Source organism: Leucoraja erinacea, chromosome 10 (genome assembly GCF_028641065.1).
Source record: "Leucoraja erinacea ecotype New England chromosome 10, Leri_hhj_1, whole genome shotgun sequence".
Classification (NCBI taxonomy): Eukaryota; Metazoa; Chordata; class Chondrichthyes; order Rajiformes; family Rajidae; genus Leucoraja; species Leucoraja erinaceus.
Window position 1 is genome coordinate 22,650,791 of NC_073386.1, and position 25,765 is coordinate 22,676,555.

The window sequence follows — 25,765 nt, forward strand, 5'->3', positions numbered from 1 at the left end:
CTTCTTGCTGACGTGTCTGCTCTTTTGTCAAATCAAAAGTATGGAATGCTGCAGGTACAAATGTGTTGGTCATGTCCACTTACTGAGAAAATTCAATAACATTTCTTAAAACTGTCTGATGCGGGTACAATTACTATTTGAACTTTGGATGTATTGGTGGATGGGGAAGATTTCAACGGGTATTGGACGGTCATTAAGGGCTCTGGCGGTCGAGCACGGGCTTCCTGGTGTGCAGGTACAATCCCTCATTCACCCACCTTATTTAGTAATTTTTACCCGTCATTTAGGGATGTTATATGAATTAAAAAAATTTAATTATATTTATGTTTATTTTTGCTAGTTTATCAAAAGTTTATGTACGTTTCTGTTAGTTTATGAAAACTTTGTGCGTTGTTCTCTCTCTCTCTCATTCTTCCTCTCCAAGGTTAGTTCTTCTGTTTTCCTTTATTTGCTTCAGTTTTAGTTGTTTGTGTTATTTGTTCATATTACATATTGCCTTGATTTATCTTCTGTCTTTTCAACTTTGTCAATAAACGATTGTTATTGTGGTAGTTATTATCCGTTTTCGTCTGTATATGTGTTATTTATGATGTTGGTTATTTATGGGGTTTTTTTGTTTTTACAGATATGGTTGATTTTTTTTGTGTGAATGAAAACCTCCTTATGAAGTCTCTTGAACAAGCAGTTTGATTTCAGTTTTTTTTTTTTGCATTGTCAATAATCTTGAGAAAAACGCAAGTTAGTTTTTGTTTAAACCAGTTATCAGAAATATATATTATGTTTGTCTTATGAACTTTAAGTTTATGAAAGAGAAAGAAAGATTAATAAAGATATAATAATTTTTATGTAGGGGTTCCCCGAGATGAAAATCACTTTAAGGGTTCCGCAAGGGTCAAAAGGTTGAGAAACGCTGCACCAAAGCCTCAACATCTCACCATCTAGTTTTCTTTTGATGTTTTATAATATATGATCAAAGAGTAATTAAATTTATTTATCATCCATTGGAATCCGTGATCTATTTTTCCAATGTACCATAACCATTTGATGGACAAAGTTATGTAAAAATGCTAACCCAACACCACAACTCAAATTTCTCAATTTGTGGTTTACTTGCAACCAATCTAAAAGCATTATTTAAATAAATGCTTGAGAATTGAAGATATACAAATTATTACATTTAAAATAAAAATCTGTTACTTCACTAACTTCTAATTTGTTGAAATTCCGGTGTTCTGAAATGTCACCATCTTTTAATCCCTTCAAAAACTCACTCTTCTTGTCAGTCTTCACGCGAGTCATTTTTATTAGTCGACTCATCTCGAATGGAGGGATGGTGCTTGAAGGAATCTGGAACTAAAACCGTTGAGTTAAGTTAAAGCCATATTCTGTTCAAAAGGTATTAGTTCTCTTGCTATTAAGATGACTAAAATGCATTCTCAATATTATAATCCAAATAATAATAATAATAATATTTATTTATATAGCACTTTTCAACAAAACCAGTATTTGAACCAAAGTGCTTTACAAAGATTGATTAAATTAATTGAACAGATCAATGCAATAAATCCATACAAATCAAAAAAAGAGAAAAAAGAGAATAAGAAAAAAGACACAGAAACAGTACACTATAGAAATCAACATGAAACGTCCCCCCACAGCAGAATTCACTGTGAGGGAAGGCACCAAAAATAACCAGTTCTCCCCCTCATAGTCCACCCGAGGTCGGGGCCTATATCTGGCCTCCTCAGCCAGCCCGGTGTCTTCAGGCCCTCCTGCCGCGAAGCTGGACCATCGGCGTCGGTGAACATCCATCAGCGGCCAGGACTGAAGATATACATGACATTTAATTTCAGAGATTTCTGTCCCCTGACCCAATGCATTTAAAAAAAAATCAACGACACATTTGAGACGTACAACAAATAAATTGACAAATTATTTTTAAATGGGTTCAGAATTCATAGCATGGGAGATTGAAGGCTTTAATTTCCAATGCCATTTTAGGGCAGGTACATCTGCTTTCAGAAACACCAAAATTTAGCGCCAGAATTAATATTTTTCCTGTGAAAAATTATTACAACCTCTAACAAAAATAGGTAACTGGTTAATTTACAGTCACAGTTCAATCAAAAAAAATAATACCACAAACAACCAATATAACTTAAGACGGGAGCTGGCAATCTAAAAATCGTTCAAATGAACTGAATTCTAACAGTAAACAGAGATAGAGAAAAAAATAAACTGCTGAACCTGGAATCTTGTTCAAAACACAAATGCAACGTGGCAGGTAGCTTCTGGGGAGGAAATGGACAGGTGACATTTCGGGACATTCTGGAGAGACGGTATTATGAAGCACTTACTTAGCCAAAATCTGGAACTGTTTATAATCCAGCATCAACTGAAATTCTCAACAGTTTAAATTTTTATTGGTAGGTTTAGATATCAAGGAAATAGAGTTGTTACATATTAGCCATGATCTAAGTGAATGACTCAATTGATGCATAACTCCACTCTGTTTTTGTTTGCCTTTTATGAATAAGAAGCCATTGATAAAGAGCAAAATGAAGCAAATCTTTAAAAATACAAAAAATACCATGATTTGCACATAGCAATAAAAGGACAAACTCTCGTCGTTTCACATACAAACTGCTCTAATGGTGTGAGTAAAAAGAGAATAATTTTTAAAATGTTAAACGCTATTGATTATTTTTTCCACACTCGGGTCATTTGGGATCTCAGACAGATTGGAATTTCCAAAATAACCTTCAGAAGACCTCAATTGTGAATCAAAAGAAATAAATAATAATATCAGTCCAAACGAATTGGACACCAAACTTATCATACCTCTTTTGGAGAGATATGACAAGAACTGCTACTGAACTGCGCTGGAGGTTTGATCATTGCAATAGGGCTTGTAAATGCTGAATCCTGGCCAGAGAAATGCAAGCTAGGTTTGTTCTCCCTTCCAGTGGATTTCCATGGACCTTGCTATATTTGAAAACATAGGAAATAAATAATCTTATTAGTTTAAGAGTGTAAGATTACAAGTCTTAAAACATTCCATGAGAACCAGCAAGTCTTAAAGAATCACAAGCAAATTGCTGTGCAAAGCAAAAATAAGGAAGGAAACATTTGGGCCTTTGAATTAGATTTATCGTAGTATAAATAAACTACACCACTTATAATTCAACTTTTATGTATTGAAACCATATCACAAAAAATATTCAAATCAAATTATCTTTGCTCATTGCACAATCATGCACTTGTTTTAAATAAATGATTGTTAGATACACCTGAAGGGAGTGCTGTATAAGATCATTTTGCATTCGTACTCTAAGATTTATAAACAGTATTTCTGACATCAAATGCCATGTGGCTGGAACCAGTACTCAACTGAGAGGAAATGGATTGTGGTGCAATTTAAAAATATTGAATAAGAAATTTTGCAAATACAAGATGATGCAATGTAAAACTCTCACTTACAAAACAAAATAGTAAACAAGGTATGAAGTATAACTAGTATGTAGCAGAGCTCAAAATAAATCTGGAAAAAGAAAATAGTCGAAAAAAATAAAGAAATAACAATGAAATATTTGAAAGCAGCACAAAATAGCTTAATTTGTTCCTAAGAACGTCAGAGTGAATACATGGTAGACATACTCAGGATTTACAAATCACAAAGCAAATACAATTTTCAAAGGAGGAAGATGTGAGTAGAGAACTAAAAAATTTGCATCTGGAAATTTAACAGAACTCAGAAGCTGAAGCAGATTCTGATAATATGCATCCAGAATGTTGAATGATCTTAGTCATATAGGTATGTTCATCTGCTACATAGGAACTCTTAAATCCAGAACTCGAATGAAATTAGTGAACAATTTAAAATGATCAATCTTCAATCAGATTGTTAACAACTGTTTATTTAGGAAGAGAATGTGCAAAGGGAATGCGATAAAAAGACAATAATCATTTCCACGAGTGCATTAAAACAAAAACTAAAAATCACATTTAAAAACATGATATAGTTAACAAAAAATATAGCAGCATAACAGAAATACACACAGACTCAAACATTTGGGCCAAATGGTCTATGCCCTTTCATTTTAAATTCACTCTTCCACTCTGCTTTTGTATCACTCCATTCTCCTCTTTACACTTCATTTCAGCCATACCTTTCTTCAAGATCTACATTCTAATGTAAAGAAATGTCTCTTCATTGTTATCTGGTCATACTTAATTCAATCACTGAAAACAGTTTATAGTCTACAAAACCTGGTTACAATTTTAATAAGCTCCAGAAGATCTCCTTTAGCTAGCCCTTTAGACCACAGAACAATACCACACAGGTACAGGCCCTTTGACACATAACATCTTGTCTGATTTGTTCATCTCCTTAATTTTGATAATAATTCTGCATATCTTTATTTTGCCTAGCAGTTCAACATCATTTTATTGCTTATAGATAAGACAAGTACTTCAAATATGACCAAGCGAATATTAAACATGACATGGGTCTATTAGTGTAGAAATAAAGACAAGCACTTGCTTAGAGTTTTTATGATCTAACCAGTCAATACAGTGTTTTTTGATGATTTATGCATTTGTGTTATCAAATCTGTTTCTATAGTTTTCAGATCTGTGCTGGTATTCCTGTATTAAGTTGCAGATTCATACATTATTAATCACCTCCCCACAATTGGCATTTACCAATTTCTAAATTTCAAACATCAAATCTTTTACATAATTACTTACCACTTGTCAGATCGAGAAAGCTCACTTTATTGTCCAATTTTAGGTAACTGTTAACAAACCTCTCCTCACATTTCTTTCTCCCATACCCTACCTGGATGCACGCCCATTTCTCCCAGTAATCTGCCCCCCTTTCCCCTTCCATCTACATGCTTTCCTCTGGCCTCACAATTCATATCTCTTCTCTCCTCACCTCACACCTTTTTGTCTCCTTTTCATCTCTGGCCTTTGTCCATCCATCTGCTAACCAACCCCCTTCACCTGCATAAATATATCTGACAATTGTCTAGTTTTTCCCCGAAATATCCAAAAACCCCAAATATCACATCCATGTTCTTCAGGGATGCTGCCTGACCCACTACGTTACTGCAGCACTTTGTGTTTGTTCCAGCATCAGATCATTGCTTCTACCACCGACTCAACACTGTTTCGCTCAATTTATCCATTGTTATCTTGCCTGATCTTATACTTAACTCTTGTGATACCTTATCAAAGATAGTATCGCCCTCGTTCAATATAATTTTCTTTTGTAAAGGAGTGAGGTCCTTTCAAAAAGTTTTAAATATCTATATAACAAAATCAGAATTTTTATCACTTTAAAAAATAATTTTCAGGGTGTAGATATTGTCATTAGGCTGCAGACCCAAATTACCACAAGGAGGTGCTGATGGGCTTCTTTATCCTATCCAGTATTATAATTGATCCAATTGAAAGGCTTGCGCAACTACTTTGGAGGGAGGTTAGGATATATTTTGGTTTTGTCACACATAAGTAGGACAAAGTAAACTTTCCTGAAAACTAGGAAGATTAGCAATCTAAATGTTAAAGAAATCAGAAGGCAAAAGGTGAAACTAGAGATGCTGTAGCCTGGAGTCAAAAACTAACTGTTGGAGGAACTCAGCAGTTTGAGTTGCATGGGGGAGGTGGGGGCTGCTCCTCTCTCCCTTAATGATCCCCATTTTCACCTTTCTTACTTATCCGATTCTAAATTTAAACCACTCCTGTGTTCCCCATCCCTCTTCCCTTCCAATCCACCTCGGGTTCTCCCATTTCTGTTCCCATTCCCATATATCACATCACTCCCTCCATCCCCAGCCTCCCATCATCCAATTTCATCTCTCACATGGTTCCATCCATCCATTACTCCTCGCACATCATCTTCTCTCCCATCTGGTTCCATCTACTCTTTATCTCTCCTTTAATGGTTCCCATTATTCATTTCCTTACTTTTAAGACTCCAGCACTTGTGACCATTGCATCCCCACTTATCATCCACCAGTCTATCTCTATCTCACCCTCCTCTCCCCCAGCTGGCTCCACCAGCATCCTTTCTTTTATCTTGTCTGCTTTTACATATCACCAACCAGCTTCCAACCACTCTAACCCCACCTCACAAAGCCCATCATAGTTCATCGCCCCTGTCTCACCCCCCCCCTCTTTATTCCAGCTACCTACCCTCTGCACTCTGTCCTCTCCCTTCACCCCGCCCAGACGTTGCTTGATCTGCTAAGTTCCTTCAGCAGTTTGTTTTTTGCAACAGGTACAGAATTATTTGTCTTGCAATACATTCTCTCAATAGGCAACCAAGAATGAGTGCTGTTGACAGTATGCAAAATAATACATTAAAAGCTTTGTCTTATAAAAAATAATAATGATACGTGGCTACAGTAAACAGCAAAGTATAAAAGCCATAATCGCAAACTGAGAGTCAAGCCAAGCCATCTCACCTTTTCAACCTTTGTCACTGTCATATTGCACCTCACCTCCAAAGGGCTTCCCACAGAAATGGAGCACTTCTACGGGGAGAAATAGGAAACTATTCAACTTTCACTGTCTTAATTCCAGAACCAAGTTCTCTTCTACCTCAATCATCAGCTTGCAGTACACAGACAATACAAGAGACTGCAGGTGCAAAAAATTGGAGCAAATAAAAAAAATTGTGGAGGACCTCAGTGGGTCAAGCACCATCTGCGGGAACAAATAGACCGTCAGTTGAAGCTCTGTATGTGGATTGAGTGTGGGGAGAAGATAGCTGGTGGAAAGTAGCGAGGGAGTGATGAGACCGGAGCTGGCGTGTGATGTGTGGAACCAGTTTAATGGGGAATGATGATGAGAAGAAGCCAGGTTGGGGAGAGGGACGGAGGTTAATGGGTGAAAACAGACAAGGAGGAAATAAATTGATCCAATTAAGGGGTGGGGGATGGACGTAACCAGAGGCTGGAAGAGATAAGTGGGAGTAGATAACAGAGGGATGATGGGTAGATTGAACCAGGTAAAGAATCTAGGTAAAAGTGATGGGAGAGGATGGATAAGATGAACAAAAGGAACCACAACTATCCATTGGTGTTTCTTCTTCCTTGGCCTAACTTTCTGGACTTTAGAGATACTTCTATTGCTATTCTTCCCCCTCTTGTCCATTTTTTTTCTCCTTACGTTTTCACCAGCCTCTGTATCAAAACTCTCTCCTCCCTTTCGGGTTCCATCTGCCTGTCATTCCCTGCCTTACCTAATTCCACCTAACATTTATCAGCCCCTATCTCAGCCCTCCATCTCTCTTCATTGTACGACCATCTTCCCATGACACTGTCTATCCTGATGCAGGGTCTTGACCTGAAACATCAAATATACTTTTGGCTCCACTGATGCTGCTTGACCCTGCTAAGTTCCTCCAGCAGTTTGTTTTTTGCACACTAACAATATATGCATGTTCATATACTTTGTGGCTGGATTCAGAGTCATTGGTGTTCACCCAAAAAAGGCATCAGCTTCACAAGCTCCTTGCAACTCTCAACCTAAGGCCACAGTGCACAAAACAGACACTTTGGTCCAACATGTTGATACCAACCATCAAATACCCATCTAAATAAATCAAACAATAATCACATTTTTATTCTATCCACATTAAGGAGCCCACTCAAAAAAAGTAATTGAAGAAGCAGTTGAGCAGTGCAGTCTTATCTACTCTAGATAATGTAAAGTCTTGGCTACATCTTTAAGTTAAACCCGGGCAGGACTTACACGGTAAATGGTAGAGCCCTGGAAAGTGTTGAAGAACAGAGAGATCTAAAGGGCCTGTGGGCGTCACTTGCGCGAGGATTTTGAGAATCTCAAAATCCTGGGACGCCGCCCGCTACCACGCGTCACTACCTACGCCACCACGTCTTACCGGACGCCATGCGCACGTAATGCATGCATCGTGATGCGTAAATGACACCCAAATAACGCCCAAGTGGGACAGGCCCTTAAGGGTGTGAAAAGGGGATTTGACACACTTGCCTTCATTAGTCAAGTAATTGAGTACAGGCCATGTTACAACAGTACAAGATGGGCTAAGACCACACAGAGCATAGAGCACAATTCTGGTCACTCAGCTATAAGAGGATGTCACTAAGCAGGAAAGAGTGCAGTAAAGATCCAAAAGTTTGTTACCGGCATTGGAGGGCTTGAGTTATAAGGAAAGGCTGGGACTTTTTTTTCCCCACTGGAACTCAAGAGTTGAGAGTTGATTACAGATACATAATATTTTGAAGGGAATAGATAAAGTGGAAGGTCAGTTTTTCCCCGGGGTATCAAGTCTAAACATAGATGGCACAGATGCCATTTAAAAGGGGCTTGATGGGCAATTTTTTTCACAAACAGGATGGTGGGTATAAGATAGACACAAAATGCTGCTGTAACTCAGCGGACAGGCAGCCTGGAGAGAAGGAATGGGTGACGTTTCGTGTCGAGACCCTTCTTCAGACTGAGTATATAAAATGAGCTATCAGAGCATCCTGTAAATTGGATATACACAAATAAACAACACATACATACATATCATACATACATGGGCGATGTTTCACATCACGTTACCCGATATTCTAGTTATTAACAGAATTAGATTTATTTACATCGGACATTTGTACCAAGTACGTGCCAGATATAAATTGTGCTATGCAGATTAAACCATAAACAATTACTTGCAATGCGTTAAAAAACTTTATGGCACAGGGTTCAATATTATTATTACGTGTACAACTTTATTTACAACGTTATTACGCGGAGTACAATTTTTAGAGACAATCTTAATCGAAGTTACTCAGATATCAGGAAGAAGCAAATTCAAATTCACAATTCACAATAAATTACCAATTCCTTATTCTATTAATTTTTGAATTGCGTTGTTCAATTTCATAATTACCAATCATTTCAACATGCTTTTGAAACATTACATCAAAAATTTGAAATAAAAAAGTGAATTGCTCTACCTTTGTGGGTGGAGCTGTAGGTTTGGGTATCAGATTTTTGTAAACACTTGGACTTGCAGTGTTTTTGTTGCTGCTCGAAAGATGATTTCCTGAGGAAGAAAAGCTTGTTGAGAATATTGGTTCCTCTTTCAAAACTTTTTTGATGACCAGCATCTTAGAAACCGGCTGCTTGGCACTTGGAGGATTTTCTGGGTTGAAAAGGATAAAAAGTTTTGATAAGTTAGTTAATCTTGTTAAATTTTCCTTAACTGCAAACATTAAAACAAACATTTCATTAAAACAAACATTCATGCAAAATCTGCTGCTTCCTCAAAGCAGGAGATTGATTGATTTCAGAAAGTACTTTTCACTGTTTAAGCAAACATTAAATGCAGGAAGCAAGATTCATGCACATCTCAGAAACCCGTGCACAATTTTAAGGTAACGGCAATAAATCCAAAGGAAACAATCATTCCTTCAACCAACCTCATTAATCAACAAATCAGATTCAAATCAAGGTTGCGATTAATAGAAAAGTTCAGATATTTTTCTTGTTTTTTCAAATATTTGGGATAATTCTCACAAGCACCCACAGCAAAAATCATTACATTAGGATCAGCGAACATTTAAATCCACCTGATTAACTAATAGATTAAATTATTTTCATTGGTACATTGCTTTGAAAAAACATGGCAGGTTAAATCCATAAAGTTCAATATACCACTGAGACATCCATTGAAAACAATGCAGTCTTCATTAGTAATCAAACCTTAGTTGTAATCTTGTTTTGAGCAGTGTAATCGGCCATCATTGTTTCCTCTCCAGTTGTCATAACATGCTGAAGGAATTAGGGAATCAGGTGTAGGGAAAGGAATTGTCGATGTTTCTGGTCAAGACGCTTCATCAAGAATGAGTGGAGAGTCAAGACAAGGGTCAGAAACTGATAGATGGATAGTGGTGAGGAGTGATGGGCAGATGGAATCAGGTGGGAGAGGAGGAAGGTTGGATTTGGAGAAAGGCAAGTGAGCAAGAGGTAAAAGCAATAAATGAGAAGGTGTGGGGATGTAGAGGGAGAGGGGAGGGCAAATGTGGAGTCAAAAGTTGGAGGGCAATGACATTGTCATAATTCACCACATGAGACCTTTTCCAATCTGATCACCTGTCATTTTGCTCTGATATTATAGTACTTAAGCGTTGCGTGGGAATTGTCGGAGGGCGGATAAATTCAATAATCAGTCTAGCTCAAATCAAAGTTTTACAAATACAAATACAAGACCAGCATACTAACTCTGGTCACAACAGGATGAGCAACTGTCAGCAATTCTGAAGGTGGAGACAGATGTATTCCCAAACATTATTCATTAGGGACTGGAACCCTAAATAAATATTTAGTGTTCAAAACACAAAGTGCTTGAAGAACTCAGCAGGTCAGGCAGCATCTTTGGAAGGAATGGACAGATTGGGACCCTTCTTTGGACAAGTGGATATGAAGAAGGGTCCTGACGCAAAACATTTTCTGTCCATTCCCCCCACAGTTGCTGGCTGACCCACTGAGTTCCTCCAGCACTGTGTTTTGCTCAAGATTCCAGCATCAGCAATTTGTTGTGTCTCTGCTTACCAGTGTTTAGTATCGAGAAGGCTTTTGTGGTTACAGGAGAATACCTCTAATTCTAAAGTCAGTGAATAGAATAATTCTGCTCAAAATCTTCTCAAGACAACCCAGGATCCATCTTGAAAACCCATGCTGTTTTGACACCAATAATTCCAGAACTGTGCACAGGACCAGATGTCCTCCCAACCCCCTGTGCAATCTCACTGGGCTTTTTTATTCTTGTATTCACATCCATGTGCTTTATCTGTATGTTTATTTGAGCATATCCATGTGCCAGCTTGTAAAATAACTTGGTACACCTTTTATTCACTCCTCACCGTTTAACATAATCTGTTTTTCTATTCTTCCTATAAATGTGTATTTGCCCACTTAATCTTCATCTGCCATCTTTTAACAAGTTCACTTAAATTACCTACATCTTTTTCGAGATTCTAGCACTTGCATTTCACAGCTCACTTTTCCATTCAGCTTAAACTCACCTGATTAATTTATATGTTTCAGAGAAGGAAATAATATTATCCCAATATGCCCAAAACCCATTCGGTATGGTTGACAAACAGCCGAGCAAGCATCCAATTCCAGGGCAATTAGAAGTGGGCAATCAACAGTGGCCTTGGCAGGTGTGCTCAGATCCAAAAAGTGAATAAAATGAAACTCTGATATATTACCAACTTTTACCACATGCCAATGGTGGTTGAGGGGAGTAGAGAAGTAGATACATAGAAAATAGGTGCAGGAGTAGGACATTCGGCCCTTCGAGCCTGCATCGCCATTCAATATGATCATGGCTGATCATCCAACTCAGTATCTCGTACCTGCTTTTTCTCCATACCCTCTGATCCCTTTAGCCACAAGGGCCACATCTAACTCCCTCTTAAATATAGCCAATGAACTGGCCTCAACTACCCTCTGTGGCAGAGAGTTCCAGAGATTCACCACTCTGTGTGAAAAATGTTTTTCTCATCTCGGTCTTAAAGGATTTCCCCCTTATCCCTAAGCTGTGACCCCTTGTCCTGGAATTCCCCAACATCGGGAACAATCTTCCTGCATCTAGCCTGTCCAACCCCTTAAGAATTTTGTAAGTTTCTATGAGATCCCCCCTCAATCTTCTAAATTCTAGCGAGTATAAGCCAAGTCTATCCAGTCTTTCTTCATATGAAAGTCCTGACATCCCAGGAATCAGTCTGGTGAACCTTATCTGCACTCCCTCTATGGCAATAATGTCCTTCCTCAGATTTGGCGACCAAAACTGTACGCAATACTCTAGGTGTGGTCTCACCAAGACCCTGTACAACTGCAGTAGAACCTCCCTGCTCCTAGACTCCTAAGTAAGGTTGGGAGCTTAAAAGGCTGGAAGGGAATGTTCAGGAGTGAAGTAGGAGAAAGGGTCATCAACGGGGTGGTGAAGAGTTTGCCAAATAAATTGGCACAGAGCAGAGGCAACAAAAGAAAAGTACAATATCATGGCAACATCTGTGTGCCTCCCAACCCCGCCATCTCTTATTTTCTGAAATTATTACAATGACATGAGTACGATCTTTTAACTGTGGAATAGGATCTGATAAAAGCGAACAGGTGACATGTGAGGTGGGGTTATGGATTATGGATACTGGTGGTGTAGGAAAAAATAATTCGTGAAAGTTTGACTTTTTTTGTCCCCATATGTGGCCCTCAATTGTCAGGCAAACCAACTGTCAAGTATTTTTTGCACAAACAATTCTGTACCTCACATAGAAATTCAGTGCATATGAGATTTCCAAGAAGAGCAACTGAACACACCAATATTTTATTTAATTCCATGAATTCCAATGATATTATGAAACTCATTACAACGTTCAACAGATGAATGCAATTTTCTACTGACTTCTTACCCCATACTCCTGCAGGTGTGCTCAGAGGTCTGCTCTGGCTCAGCTGCTTTTCAGCATCAGGATTCAGAGATGGCTGTTGAAAGAAAGTTCGTCCAAGGACTTTAGTCAACTTACTAGTTCTGATCAAATTCATCTTTCAAGTACACATTTCACTTCAAAATGGTTGTTTGTTTGTAAGTAACAAAAATACTTACAAAGTCCTCCTCTTCAAATTGAAGATTTTTATCCTTTTCCTCCTTTTTCTCTTCCTTAACCTCAACAGGTGGTTTGTCCTGGAATCCTGAGCTCTTCCGGTTATGGAAGTTGCCATTCCAGTGTCGATGGCCACCACCACCACCCCCACGCTGATTGATAGCATCATGACCTCTAGTTACGTTGTGCCAACCAGCACTCTCTTTCCAACCTTGACTTCCTGAAAGGCTGACGTGAACATTCTTAGAAACCCCAGAATCGACAGAATCATGACGAAGCAATGAAGGCTGATAGCAACCATCTAGAAATTAAACAAATTGCAAGTCATTAATCTCTTCATTAAAGAAGACTGAAAAATGCATTCTCTTACATTCGTATCTAATTTTGCACTGTAATTTCTTAAAATAACAGATCGTATTCTGTGAATTTCCCAAACAACAGTGAACTTGTAAACGTATTTAACATATACATGGATTTAATAAATCTGTGCTGTCACATATGAAAGTAAATTCTATCAACATCAAGAATCAAAAAACATTTCAAGTCGCACCAACAATAGGCAACATATGCTTCAGTTATACAAATTCAGTTAACTTCTCTTGTACCAAAAATGGATGTCTGAAGAGCACATAATATAAATACAAAAACCTCTATGTTTGTGAAATTCCAAAATAAAAGCAATTTGTTTTGATTTTACTTCAAATAGGTGGCACTGCAGAGGAAGTATTAAGTTTTGTTTTCATAGAACTCTACATTGTTAAATTTCTGCTATGCTGTATCCTTTATAATAATGTTATTTTGCTTCAGCAATTGATTTGTTTAGTGTAGTCCATTTGGAAATAGGAATCTCAATTAACTATAAGACAAGGGTCTGCTGGAAGGCAGAACTAACTCAGTAAGTTTCAGAGCACTGTTGCATCAGGAAATCCTGCTTGGAATCCAAGACCACCAGAAAAAAAGCTAACCACAGGGGTAGTGCTCATCATTTATGTGGAAAAATGCAAGTTTATAGCACAATAGCAGATTTCAAAGGACACGGCCCAGTCCATCACACAAACCAACCTCCCTTCCAGTGACTCCATTTACACTTCATGCTGCCTCGGCAAGTCTACCTGCATAATCAAGGGCGAGTCTCACCTCGTTCACTTCCTCTCCTCCCCTTTGGCAAGAGGTACAGAGGTGTGAAAACGCACACGTCCAGATTCAGAGAGTTTATTTTCCAGCAGTTATCAGGCATTTGAATCATCCTAACAACAACTACAGAGCAGTCCTAAGCTATGATCTACCTCATTGGGAGACCCTCAGACTATCTTTAATCAGATTTTCCTGGACTTTATCTTGCACTAAATGTTATTCCCCATATTATGTATCTGTACACTGCGGATGGCTCGATTCTAAGCATGTATAGTCTTTCCAGTGACTAGTTAGCTTTCCGGTGGGTGGCGTGACTCACGTCGCAGCGGCCTCTGCAGTCCATCTGTCTTTTTGTTATTTTTTGTCCCGTTTTAATGTAGTTTTTATTTTTTGATGGGGGGGGGGGTGGGGGTGTGTGTGTGTGTGTGTGTGTGTGTGTGTGTGTGTGTGTGTGTGTGTGTGTGTGTGTGTGTGTGTGTGTGTGTGTGTGTGTGTGTGTGTGTGTGTGTGTGTGTGTGTGTGTGTGTGTGGGGGGTGGGGTGTGGGGGTAACTCTTAAAATTTTTCCCTGCACGGAGAACCCGACTTTTCCTTGTCGGGTCTCCGTTGTCGTTGGGGCTGCAACGTGGAGCGGCCTCCAGCAGGAACGTCCTGGGTCTCCAGTCACGGAGCTGCGGAGTTACTCACCATCGCGGAGCTGGCCGAGTCCGGAGCGGGTGGAGCGGTGGTGGCGCGCTGCTGCGACCCGACCCCGGGGATTTGGAGGCTCCAACCGCAGGTCTGGCAGACAGTGATATCGGGAGCCCACGGGTCCCTGCTGGGAGACCGCTTTTCGGGGCTTCCGCAACGGCGACTTCACCCGCCCGAGTAGCGGGGTCGAGGATGACCTGGAGCGGGGCCTTACATCACCCGGCGCGGCTTCAACGGCTGCGGGACTTTGCTAGCGCCCGCCCGGGGCTCCAACAACAAGACCCGGAGCGCGGCCTTGCATCACCCGGCGCGGCGTTAATGGCCGCGGGACAATTGTTATCACCCGCCGGGGGCTCTGACTTTGACTCTGACATCGGGGGGAGAGGGAAGTGCAGGGGAGAGATACGGTTTTTTTGCCTTCCATCACAGCGAGGTGGAGATGCGCTGTGATGGATGTCTGTGTAAATTGTGTTGTGTCTTGGGTCTTTTTTTTCTTGTATGTATGACTGCAGAAACAACATTTCACTTGAGCCTCTATGAGGTTCAAGTGACAAATAAATTGTATTGTATTGTATTGTATTGTATTAGCGTGCAACAAAAGATTTTACTCTACCTTAGTACAGTTCACCCACTAGATTTCCTTATGCAACAGTGCTCTGAAACTTAGTCTATCTTCAGGCAAACAGCAGATTGTTGCCATATTTCTGTGAACTTGAAACAAAAGAGACTAAACAACAGCTTAGAAAACTCTAAACTGCTGGAAGCAAATGCAGATTCAAGGATCATAGTGGTGTTATTGCTCCACGAGCATAGCTTGGTATAATACAGGATGACAGAATTACCTTTTATGTGGGTACTAAAGGACATGAAAACATAATCTTTACCTCCTCTATTACTGATTTTGAGGACCTATTTTGTTAATTAACTAGGTTGTGTTTTTGTTAAGTCCAAAGTTCTTTTTCATTAAAATATATGGATTCAATACATTTAAAAAATAAAATTATTTGATCAACTGACAAAATGAAGCTCATCATGAACAATGTGAAAGAGTATGTAAAAACTAAGTTTTAGTGTGTTTTAGTAATCTTTGCAAAATACAATTTTATCATCCTGCATGGCGGGAAGCTGTGTTCAAAGAGCAAAATCTTAGATAGAACAACACAACAATCCTTTGGTCTTAGCTTTACAGTTCTAATAGTGCCAGTGTTGCCAAGTTCCACTCTGTATCACTGAGTTCTGGAAGCTCTTTGATCAAACTCTAGTGCAAGGAATGGAGGGCCATAATACATCTATGTCAAATGCTATCGGCAGGTATATGGTTGAGGTTCTGCCTGCAACGTTCCACAAACGGTTGTGAGAGGCAGGCGACCTATCAAGGGTCATTCCAACATAAACTGGTATTGGGACATGCCAAATTGTCCCCACACTGGAGGCAACTCCCAGGGTTGTGGGTGCCAGGGAAATTAGAGAGATCAATGCAACAGTGGATTTTGCAGGGCTTGGCCTTAGGTTTCATTTTTGATGTATTCATCCATTATAACTGAATATCGGGATTTTTTTTTTCCAGGAAACAAGTTATTTTAATAAATATTATCACATTTCAAAATAAACCAAAGCTTTATACTCAGGTACTGATAAGACTGAAGAAAAAAAGGTCAATTGAAGGTGTTTTGCAATACCGACTGTAACAACATTTAAAATTTTTCATCTGGCAGTTGGAATTGTGTAATACTTAAATTGTACCTTTCCTACCTCCAGCAGCTCGGAGTACGCCACTACTAAAAAAACCATCTGAAGAGTTATGCCTTCTACGACTCACACCAAATCGACCATCACCCCGGGCAAAATGATCACCATATTTCTCACTGGTAGACTAGGAAAAAGATACAAAAAGTGAAATCGATGATGTCTGTTACATGTGTATATTCACCAATTACTGCTTCTATCAATTGTAAATGCTGCGAAAAGGAAAACAAAGGTCAGTAAATTCACTAGTTTGCTGCAAAACGCAAGCTGTATCCTGCTCAGCCAATGTCAACCAGCAGCAGTAAATTCCTGATGAGATCAAGTACAATAAATACTCCACTGGGTATAAGATACTTGGTGGCAGTGTAAGATTATGAAATAATTGTGATTGTTTAATTACAGATGTTTTCACAAGTCTTTAATTAAAAAGGTGTAATCACAACTGAAAAATGCTTCACAAGGTAACTCCACTACTTCCCTTATTTAGCTTCCATATGCATGATAATAATTACTGCTGTGCATCACCTTTGATAAAAACATATTACAATTCTAATAGCACTTCAAATATCACATGTAGCAAAACAAAGCAGTAAATATTTGTAAATCACAAAAAGTTAGCAGGTAAAGCAAGTTGTTAGGTGGGCATTGGTCTTCCTTGCAAAGGGATTGAAGTTTTGTTATAATTGTATGTTGTCAAGACCACAACTAGAGGACACTGGACCATTTTAGGTTGTATGTTGCCCAAGCGGAATATGAGGTACGGTTGCTCCAGTTTGAGAATAAAAGAAGCTCATTTGAAAGGTGTTATGATGATAGCATAACGATTAAGTTACTGGACATGATTGATTAGTTTGGAGTTGCTTGGATGATTGATTTGGAGTTAAAACATAAATTAAATCTAAATTAATGGAATTAAATGTACCTGGAATAATACAACACTAATGTTGACAATGAAGGACTTGGAATGCATGCACAAGGCAAAAAAGCAGTAATGGCAGATTCAGCTGTTGCATTCAAAGAGAAGAATTTGCAAGGCAATGGGGAGAAAGAATAACTGGACCTCCTCTGAAACTTGTCAGACCAAATGTCCTCCACTTGGTTACTATTGTGAATCTCCATGGATACAAAATGTACTAAAAACTATATTGTGTGGCACATTATAGGTTCTGATGTATATATTACCTCAAGTCACAAGGTACAAAAGCATTTAGCAATAAACAGCCAATCGGCACTGAATAAGTGAGCAAAGTGCAGGCAGTTAACGGAACATCACGACACAAACCAGCAAGAAAAAAATGTTATGTTTCAAGGATAGTCTTGAATGAAGGATTAAGCGATGGAAAGTTTTAGGGATGCAATTTCAGGATTTAGGATCCTGATGGCTGAAATTCTGGCCTCTATCTAGAGTTATTAACATCAGGTATTCTCCATATGCCTGAATGCAATGATCGTAAAAGATCACAGAGTAGGACAAGAGTAGGTCTGAAGAAGGGTCACGACCCAAAACGCCGCCTATTTCCTTCGCTCCATAGATGTTGCCTCACCCGCTGAGTTTCTCCAGCATTTTTGTCAACCGCAAAGTAGGACAAAATCACATGTAAATAATTTTAATGCAACAGAACAATTTGATATAAAACCTATTATAACATTGAGGTGGAACCACTGTAGACCGCAAGTAAATGAGATAGTGCAAATTCACCACACATAAAATAATGCAAGGACTGTGAAATTAAAACAGGAATTACTGGTAACCCTCAGCAGGGCAAGACTAACATTTGAGGTGAATAACTTCATCAAAACACATCAAAAGATGGGTAGCAGAGTTTTGGATGGGTACAACTTCAATCTGGAATGAAGACACATGGTTGACCAGGGTAAATTGGAATAAATAAGTGCACAATGTCTGTCAGAATGTTTTCCAGTCACAACCTCATTAACGTCTGAACAGTGGTCTGTAATCTCCTGCTGCCCTTGTTGAATACAGACAAAAGGGCCTGTCCCACTTAGGCAATTTTTCAGGCAACTGCCGCGACTGTCAAGTCGTAGCAGGTCGCTGAAAAACCGGCGACTGTCAGAGTGGAACACACACACATACATCACTTCCTTCTCCAGCCAGTTATGCAGGCGGGGGACAGGGCAAGCAGGGGGAGCGCTGTCTGAGTGAAATTCTCACGGTGCAAAGCCTATGTCAGACACACACCACGATGAACAGGAAGGCAGGAAGGTTGGTGCTGTAATTAAGACGGTGAAAGTACAGTGCACGGGAAGGGTCACTTAAGTCCTTTAAAAGAGAGGGGGGGACAGGGTGGGTAGAAGGAGTGGGGACAACTTTTACGAAGCCAGAGATACATGGCTGTGAAGCTCGGCGGACATCACCATTACCAGTCGGTTATCCTTGGTTCTGAAAACTACTATTTACATTTTTTCCCCCCAATGAGCCAATGAAATTCACAAGTCACCAACGGCAACAACCTACGATCTCCTGGCAACCCACTATACCTGCACTTAAGTCACGAGAATTCTCACTACTCTCAATGGTGCCAAAATTTTGGGCGTCACTAATTTCTCAAAATGTCGAAAAATTAGCGACGACCAGAATGCTATTACGACTTGCTGCAAGTTTGAGGGCACTGCTCACGACCATGAAGGCGACTCCCCGGCAACCACCCGCAAACATATGGCGACCGCATAGTCTGTAGTTGCCCAAAAAGTCGCCTAAACGGGACAGGCCCATTAGGCAATTTTTTTCAGTGCCTGCCGTCGACTGTCAGACGTAGCAGGTCGCTGAAAAAGAGGTGACTGGACCCCCTCCTACGACAAAGTCTACGACAATCTACCACCTAGTCGACACCAAGCTACCGACAACCGGTGATCCATTAGGATGTCCATCTACGACCACACCTACAACAACCTATGACCACACAGGCGACAACCTATGACAACCAAAGTCAACCTACGTCCACCCGCGACAAGCTACAACAAGCAACGACCCTGTCGGCTACAGCTCAATCGCCGGTACCTGTCGCCGGTTGACGTAGGTTGACATAAGTAGTCGCCAATGGAATTCACCAAAGTTAGCACCCGGCGACAACCAATGTCACCTGGCGACAACATACGACAGCACCCAGGACAGGAGAAGACAAGCTACTTCCACAGTTTTGAACTCCAAAATCCAGCGGCTACCAGAAAAATCGCCTCAGTGAGACAGGGGCTTAAGGCTCATTTTTACAGTTGGAACCTATAACCTATAGAATACTACAGCATACTAGTTTTATAAACATTTACAATCTGGATGTAAATTTAGGTGTTATGATTAATAATTTTGGAAAAGGTATGATGGGTGATGTTGATAATGAGGGGAGTAATTATTGGCTGCAGAATGATACTGGTGAGTTAGCAGAGAAATGGTATATGAAATGTAATCCCCAAAAATGTGTGGTGATGCATTTTGGCAGATCAAACAAGACTAGGATATACACAACGATGGGGTTAAGAATTTACTGAGGAACAGAAGCCAGCAGTACATATTGATTAGCATGCAGATCTGGTCACCACGCTGTAGAGGATGTGATACTACTGCAGAGGTGTCGTGAAAATGCACAGGTATTGCCTGGGTTGGAGAGTTTACATTACGAGGAGAAACTGAAGAGGCTAGGTTTGTTTTCCCGAGAGTGGTTGAGACTAAGTGGGGAAAGGATTGAGTTTGATAAAATTAAATTTGATGGCAGTAACTTTTTCCTCCAAATCTGAGATAGATAGAATGAGAGGACAGATTCAGGGTATGGGGAAGAGATTAAGAGGGGATTCCAAGGGGGATCTTTCTTTTCCTGAAAGTTGCAGGTACCTTAAACACATTACCTGGGAGAATGTTGAAACCAGAGCTGCTGACAGCATTTAAGAAATGTTTTGAAGAATTAGTTAACATAGCAGGCCATGGACCAAGTGCTGGAAGTTGGGATTAGTATTGATGGATCCCACTGATTGGCACAGATATGATGGGCTGAGTGGCCTGTTTCCAAGCTGTATGACTGTGTGATTGCAAACACATGCGCAATGCTTTCAATAGCTGATAACTAAGGCAGGATTGGAGGCATAAGAGGTTGAATCAGATCGTGTTGATGAGGAGAATAGCTCTGTCCAAAAGTTGCTATCTGGATTAACAGTCTAATACCATAAATAGAAACTACCGTGAGGGAATGAAGTTACAACTGGGACCAATTCCTAGAGCATTATAATACGATAACTATTTGTTCTTGGGTTTCAACTGAAACTATACTAAGGCTTTCTCAATGCAATGAAACAACCTTTTGACCAATCATGCATTTGAAAGAAAACAAGTTTATAATGTCGTAGCTCATGTTTTGTATCAAACCTTAGCTGAAGACTGAGATGTTGAAAAATTAAGCCAAGCAGGTACAAAGTCATGCTGCGCCATTTAGGTCCAGTGTCTTCCAGTCAACGAAGTGAGGTATGAAACCTCATGGCCAAGATCCTGCAGAAATGAAATGGATTAAGAAGGGAATGAAATGACAAAATATTTCAAATAACAGACACATTTAATTGTCAAAAATCGATTCATCAAAAGTTATTTATTTGCCATTACAGTTAACTCGGCGTATAAGCCATCGCACATCATAAATCTTTGACAAAAAAAGTCACGTTGCTACAGCCAATAACAACACAAAAGTAATTCTGAAAATGTTCACTACATTTGGAAAAAAGTTACATTTGTTACCCTTCATGTAGAGCTTGAGTTCAACAATTAATAAACTGCCTCAACATTATTATATATTAGAAATTGTCCGCTTTTCATTCCCACGTAAGAACATTTGTTTGGAAGTAGTAACCAGGTCTACCTGAAATTCTCTATACAGGTATTAGAATCATAGAAACGTACAACACAGAAACAGGAGCTTTTAACTCATCTGCTTGCATTACCTGGTTCCTTCAATTCATTTAGTGTTGAAGTACCTATCTGAAAGTTTTTAAAACATTGTCATTGTATCCGCTTGCACTATGTTCTTTGGTAGCTCCTTCCAGATATTCACCACCCGATGTTTTGAAACCTTACCATCAGAACTCCTTTAAATTGCTCCAGTTTCACCTTAAACCTGTACCCTCCAGTTCTAGATTCCCCATTTTTTTTTTTGCAGTTGACAAACCTCAATAAAACAATAAATAAAATATTTCCCATCTTTCACTGCAGCCCTCCTGAGTTATCTATTCATTAACAGTATCTATTATTTTTATAAGAACATTAGATTAGTGAGATAATTTATTTAAGTGATCCAACTTGCAAACTACTAGTTTCCATTATTAGAATCTTGTACAATGGCAAATTATTGGAGACAGTCATTTCACTGTGAAATACAAGGTACTTTAAAATATCTAACCATTTTACAGGCATGCTCCTTCATTCAGCTAATTAAAAGGTTACATTTATAACAGTCAAAAAGATAACCTGGTTTGGTACAGAAATAATTAGTGATATTACAATTTTATTGAAGCGTATACGAGTAAAGATATATTTGTGGAGGCACAAACTTCATTAAGATGCTATATTCTGCAAAACAAAAACTAGAAATGTACAGATTTATTGTGAATCAAAGAACATGCACATTATTTGAAAACTGCAAAATGAGTTTGCTCTCAGAAGTGACCATTTTAGAGTAATACAAGATCATGAAACAACACATTACCTCCAAGCAGAGCTCTTTGGGCCCTCGGCTTTGATGTTTCCAGCACTGAAGCTTCTCGTTTTCGCCGAGGCAGGTTTGCAAATGATGGTAAGAGCTTGTAGAGCGATTTGGTCACTTAGGACCAGAAGCAGCACTTCGTGCTCGCCTGCACCTCAATCCCACCTCAGCTATTCATTTTATTTTCCCTTTCTCCAAGCATAAAAATAGCCCCGGGGCCTACCCAGCTATTATTTTTTCAACTGAGAAGAGGAAGAACTTTGCTCACCTCATTAATGTTCTGAATGAAATGTTCCACAGAGAAAAAAAGTTTACATTACAAAAAAGGACAAATAAACTGGTTGTCGGCTTATGATTTGATTACAGCATAATTAAAAAAACACGGTGTGTCCAGATTTTATTTTATGAATGCACCAGATGCTCACATTTACAAATTTAGTCTCATCATTCTTTCGTCTCTTCGCAGTTCCATCATTTTTTATACATAGCTGTTGAAAACATGGCAGTTTAGAAAGTCCCTATTCTGATTTGAAAAGCGTATCCTAAAGGATGTCATTCAACAATAATTCTAAATCTAACATCTACCCAAGTACATCCAAAGATAATGATAAACAAAACTAAATTTTAAAATACTTCAAAAGATTTTTAAAATTGTAGGTCAATTTATTTTTCCCACTTGTCCAGATTAGCTTTCTCTATTCATTTATCAGAGCTGACCATGGTAAAACATATAAGCCGAGTTGATATTCCCGTTTCTTTTCATCCTCTGCAGCAAAAATAAATAAAAATGCTTTCCTTGGCACTTTCAGTAAAGCACTTGCAATTCCAGTAATACCTATAACAAAGAAAACAAGAAAATAACTAAGGTAAAGAATTGTCTTTAGAAAACCGCAAGACAAATCAACAACATAATTTTTGAAACTCCTTCCAAAAGATCTGAACCGTCAGCAAAACCAATTACATGAAGATAGAATTTTCACCCATCCCTTAAAATTAGCTGGAATCTTCTGCAATGGAAAACAAAATCTTCTTTCACATTTAAACATTATTCAAAGGAGATGTTTGAAATCCATACAGCTGTAGAACAGACATATAGTACTGCACACAAATTTGCTCAAGGTCATTTACGTTATTTGTATTTGAACACTTTATCTGACATTAGTACCCGTCTGATGTAAAGATATAGAATTTTTGAAACAACGAGGTTTCATCACTAAAGGATTTAAATATTTGCATGTATTACACCAATGTCTATTTCTACACATATTACACCTATAATTGGCTTAAGTAATATGTTTTAATAAGGTACACAAAATGAAGCTTGATCTTGTCTTTCAGCACATAATTACCTAGAGATAGGTTCTCAATTATCACCCCTTCATTACAACAGAAAATTAAATATCCCTTCCACACATGTTGGAGAAAAACAAACCTTACACAAAACCTAAAACATAATTTATGTTACCACTCAATTTATATCCAAACGTGCTCAGTGTTACATCATGGAATATCCACTTTTCAGATAGAAAACTGCCACCATAATTGCTTTGGATTTGCTGATAGTGTTAACTTGCCAATCTCGTCCCCAGCTGTACTTTCCCCGAGTGGCTCATCAAAGGACAACTTAAGGGCCTGTCCCACTTGGCCGTCATTTGCGCACCATTTACGCGACCTGGTAGCGTGTGGATAGCGCGGGACGGGCGCATGGAGGAGTGTGGAGTTGCGCGCGGTGTCGAAATCTTCACGCACCACCGGCCTGTTGCCTAAATGACGGCCAAGTGGGGCAGGATGATGTTTCGATTCGAAAGGGTGACGTTTTGGGTCGATATCCTTCTTCAGACTGAAACATCATCCATTCCTTCTCTCCAGAGATGCTGAGTTACTCCTGCAATTTGTGTCTATCTTCAATTTAAACCAGCATATGCAGTTCCTTCCCACAGATTAATTTGGTCTGCAGCTTGCTACTTTTCATTCACCTCTTTTTTTGAATAGGGGCATCTGCAGTTTTTCCAATTGCTAGCACCACTCAAGAAACGAACTTTTTGTAAAACCACCATTAATATCATAAACTGGGTAAATGTCATAAACTGTGTATTAAAATGACGTCATGCACCCCAGACGGCTGTGCGGACGCATGATGACGCGCGCGACTGTCGCGCGTAAGTCACGTAAATGACGGCCAAGTGGGACAGGACCTTTACAGAAAGACACCACCTCTTATCTCAGCAGTGAGGACATACACGAAAGACACTGTCATAGTGTTTAATTCTTGTTCACATGGGTCAGCGGAAGAACCACTAATTTGTTCTATATCTCTCTATATCACCATCTATATCTCTCGTTTGGAGAAGGGTGTCGACCCGAAACGTCACCGATTCCTTTTCTCCAGAGATGCTGTCTGACCCGCTCTGTTACTCCAGCTTTTTGCATCTATCTTCTGAAGAACCTGACAGACAGTTAAGCCAGGCCATATGACTAAAACAAACACAGGGACTGGAATCTGGACAACAAATAACCTACTGGAGGAAATCAGTGGGTAAAACAGCATCTGTGGGAACAAAATAAATTGTTGATTTTGTGCCAAACCTTGCATCAGCACACACCCCACAGTGTTCGTCTAGCAGACTGTATATTCGATATGACGAAGAGGTTTGTCAAAAAATAATCATTTTTGATGCAGGCAAACTTTCACATGTTCAAAACTTACAAATATAAAAGACTCCAAAATATATTCATTTTAAAACAACATAGTCTTCAAAACTGCTTTAAAACATTTAAGTCTTCCTTTTTATTAACCAAAACTAAGATAACCCCTCAGTCGATGGATGTCATCCATTCAATTAAATTGTTCTTACACCAGATTTAACCTGGCTTAAGCTGTTGAAGTGGATTCTTTGCTCTAAATGGTGGATATATGCTGCTATTTTACATACTGCTATTAGTCTCAATGGTTTCCTAGTAAACACTTATCAACAGATTCAGATCTCACATTGGAATCCTGAACCTGCTGGAGTTTAGGGGGGTAACAACCAAGTTACAGGCAGAACTCCCAGTATTTGTTCATTAAACATAGGGCAAATTATCCAATGGCAAGCAGTAACAGAATGACGGATTTGTTGAATGTTGGATTTTTCAGATCATACGCTTCAATTAAATTCTGACAAAAACATCTGCGTGAAGCATCAAGAGAAGCAGGGCTAAATCTTTCTGACGTTAAATACCCCATCAGATTTTGTTGGAACCTTTTACTTCAAAAAGCTTCATTTTCAGCTAAAATATCATAACATTTCAAAAGAACTGCAGTTTTTGACACGCAACCACGATGCCATCTGAGCACGTTACAAGTTCATTCAATGTTAGAATTAACAGCAATTCATCAGAAAGAGGCCAGTGTTTATTTTTCAACTTCATTGCCCTCATGCTGAGTTATGATAGGCCATTGGAGAGGGTAGTAAATCTACCGTGAATCTATGGGCGTCCCACTTGGCCGTCATTTGCACCTCATTTATGCGTCACATGTAAAACAGGTTGACGTGTCGTGACGTGCAACGTCGAGCGCAAATCACACGTCAGCACAGCCGTCTGGTGCGCGTGACGTCATTAGAATACCGTTTCCCTATTCTGCATCATGCCCATCATGGAAGAACTACAGATTTTATTGCTACAGCAACAACAGACGTCTGTTAGGAGCAGCACTCATACTTACAGATCAGCCAGGCAGGAGTACAACAAGAAAGGCTAGCACGAAACCCAGAAAGAGATCTGTGTGGACGTGGTTAGAGGTTATATGACGCGTAAATGGCGGGCCGACTGCGTATGGGTGGCGTTTACGGACGTTGATACACTGTGACGT

General features: G+C 39.3%; 1 protein-coding gene across 6 annotated transcripts in view; it reads right to left on the minus strand.

Annotated features, from left to right (window-relative positions):
* gpbp1l1 (GC-rich promoter binding protein 1-like 1) overlaps positions 1-25,765 on the minus strand; it is a 54,126-nt gene that overhangs the window by 11,978 nt on the left and 16,383 nt on the right. For 3 of the 6 annotated variants that reach the window (XM_055641690.1, XM_055641689.1, XM_055641688.1), the window contains exons 2-10: positions 21,916-22,747; positions 20,589-20,708; positions 16,214-16,343; positions 12,650-12,948; positions 12,456-12,528; positions 8,994-9,181; positions 6,474-6,542; positions 2,842-2,985; positions 1,207-1,353 (exon numbers count right to left, since the gene is read on the minus strand). In XM_055641690.1, the coding sequence (XP_055497665.1) occupies positions 1,207-1,353; positions 2,842-2,985; positions 6,474-6,542; positions 8,994-9,181; positions 12,456-12,528; positions 12,650-12,948; positions 16,214-16,343; positions 20,589-20,651 (1,113 nt within the window). In that variant the 5' untranslated portion in view covers positions 20,652-20,708; positions 21,916-22,747. The remainder of the gene's footprint in view (positions 1-1,206; positions 1,354-2,841; positions 2,986-6,473; positions 6,543-8,993; positions 9,182-12,455; positions 12,529-12,649; positions 12,949-16,213; positions 16,344-20,588; positions 20,709-21,915; positions 22,748-25,765) is intronic. The other 3 variants (XM_055641692.1, XM_055641693.1, XM_055641691.1) reach the window with 3 other exon arrangements.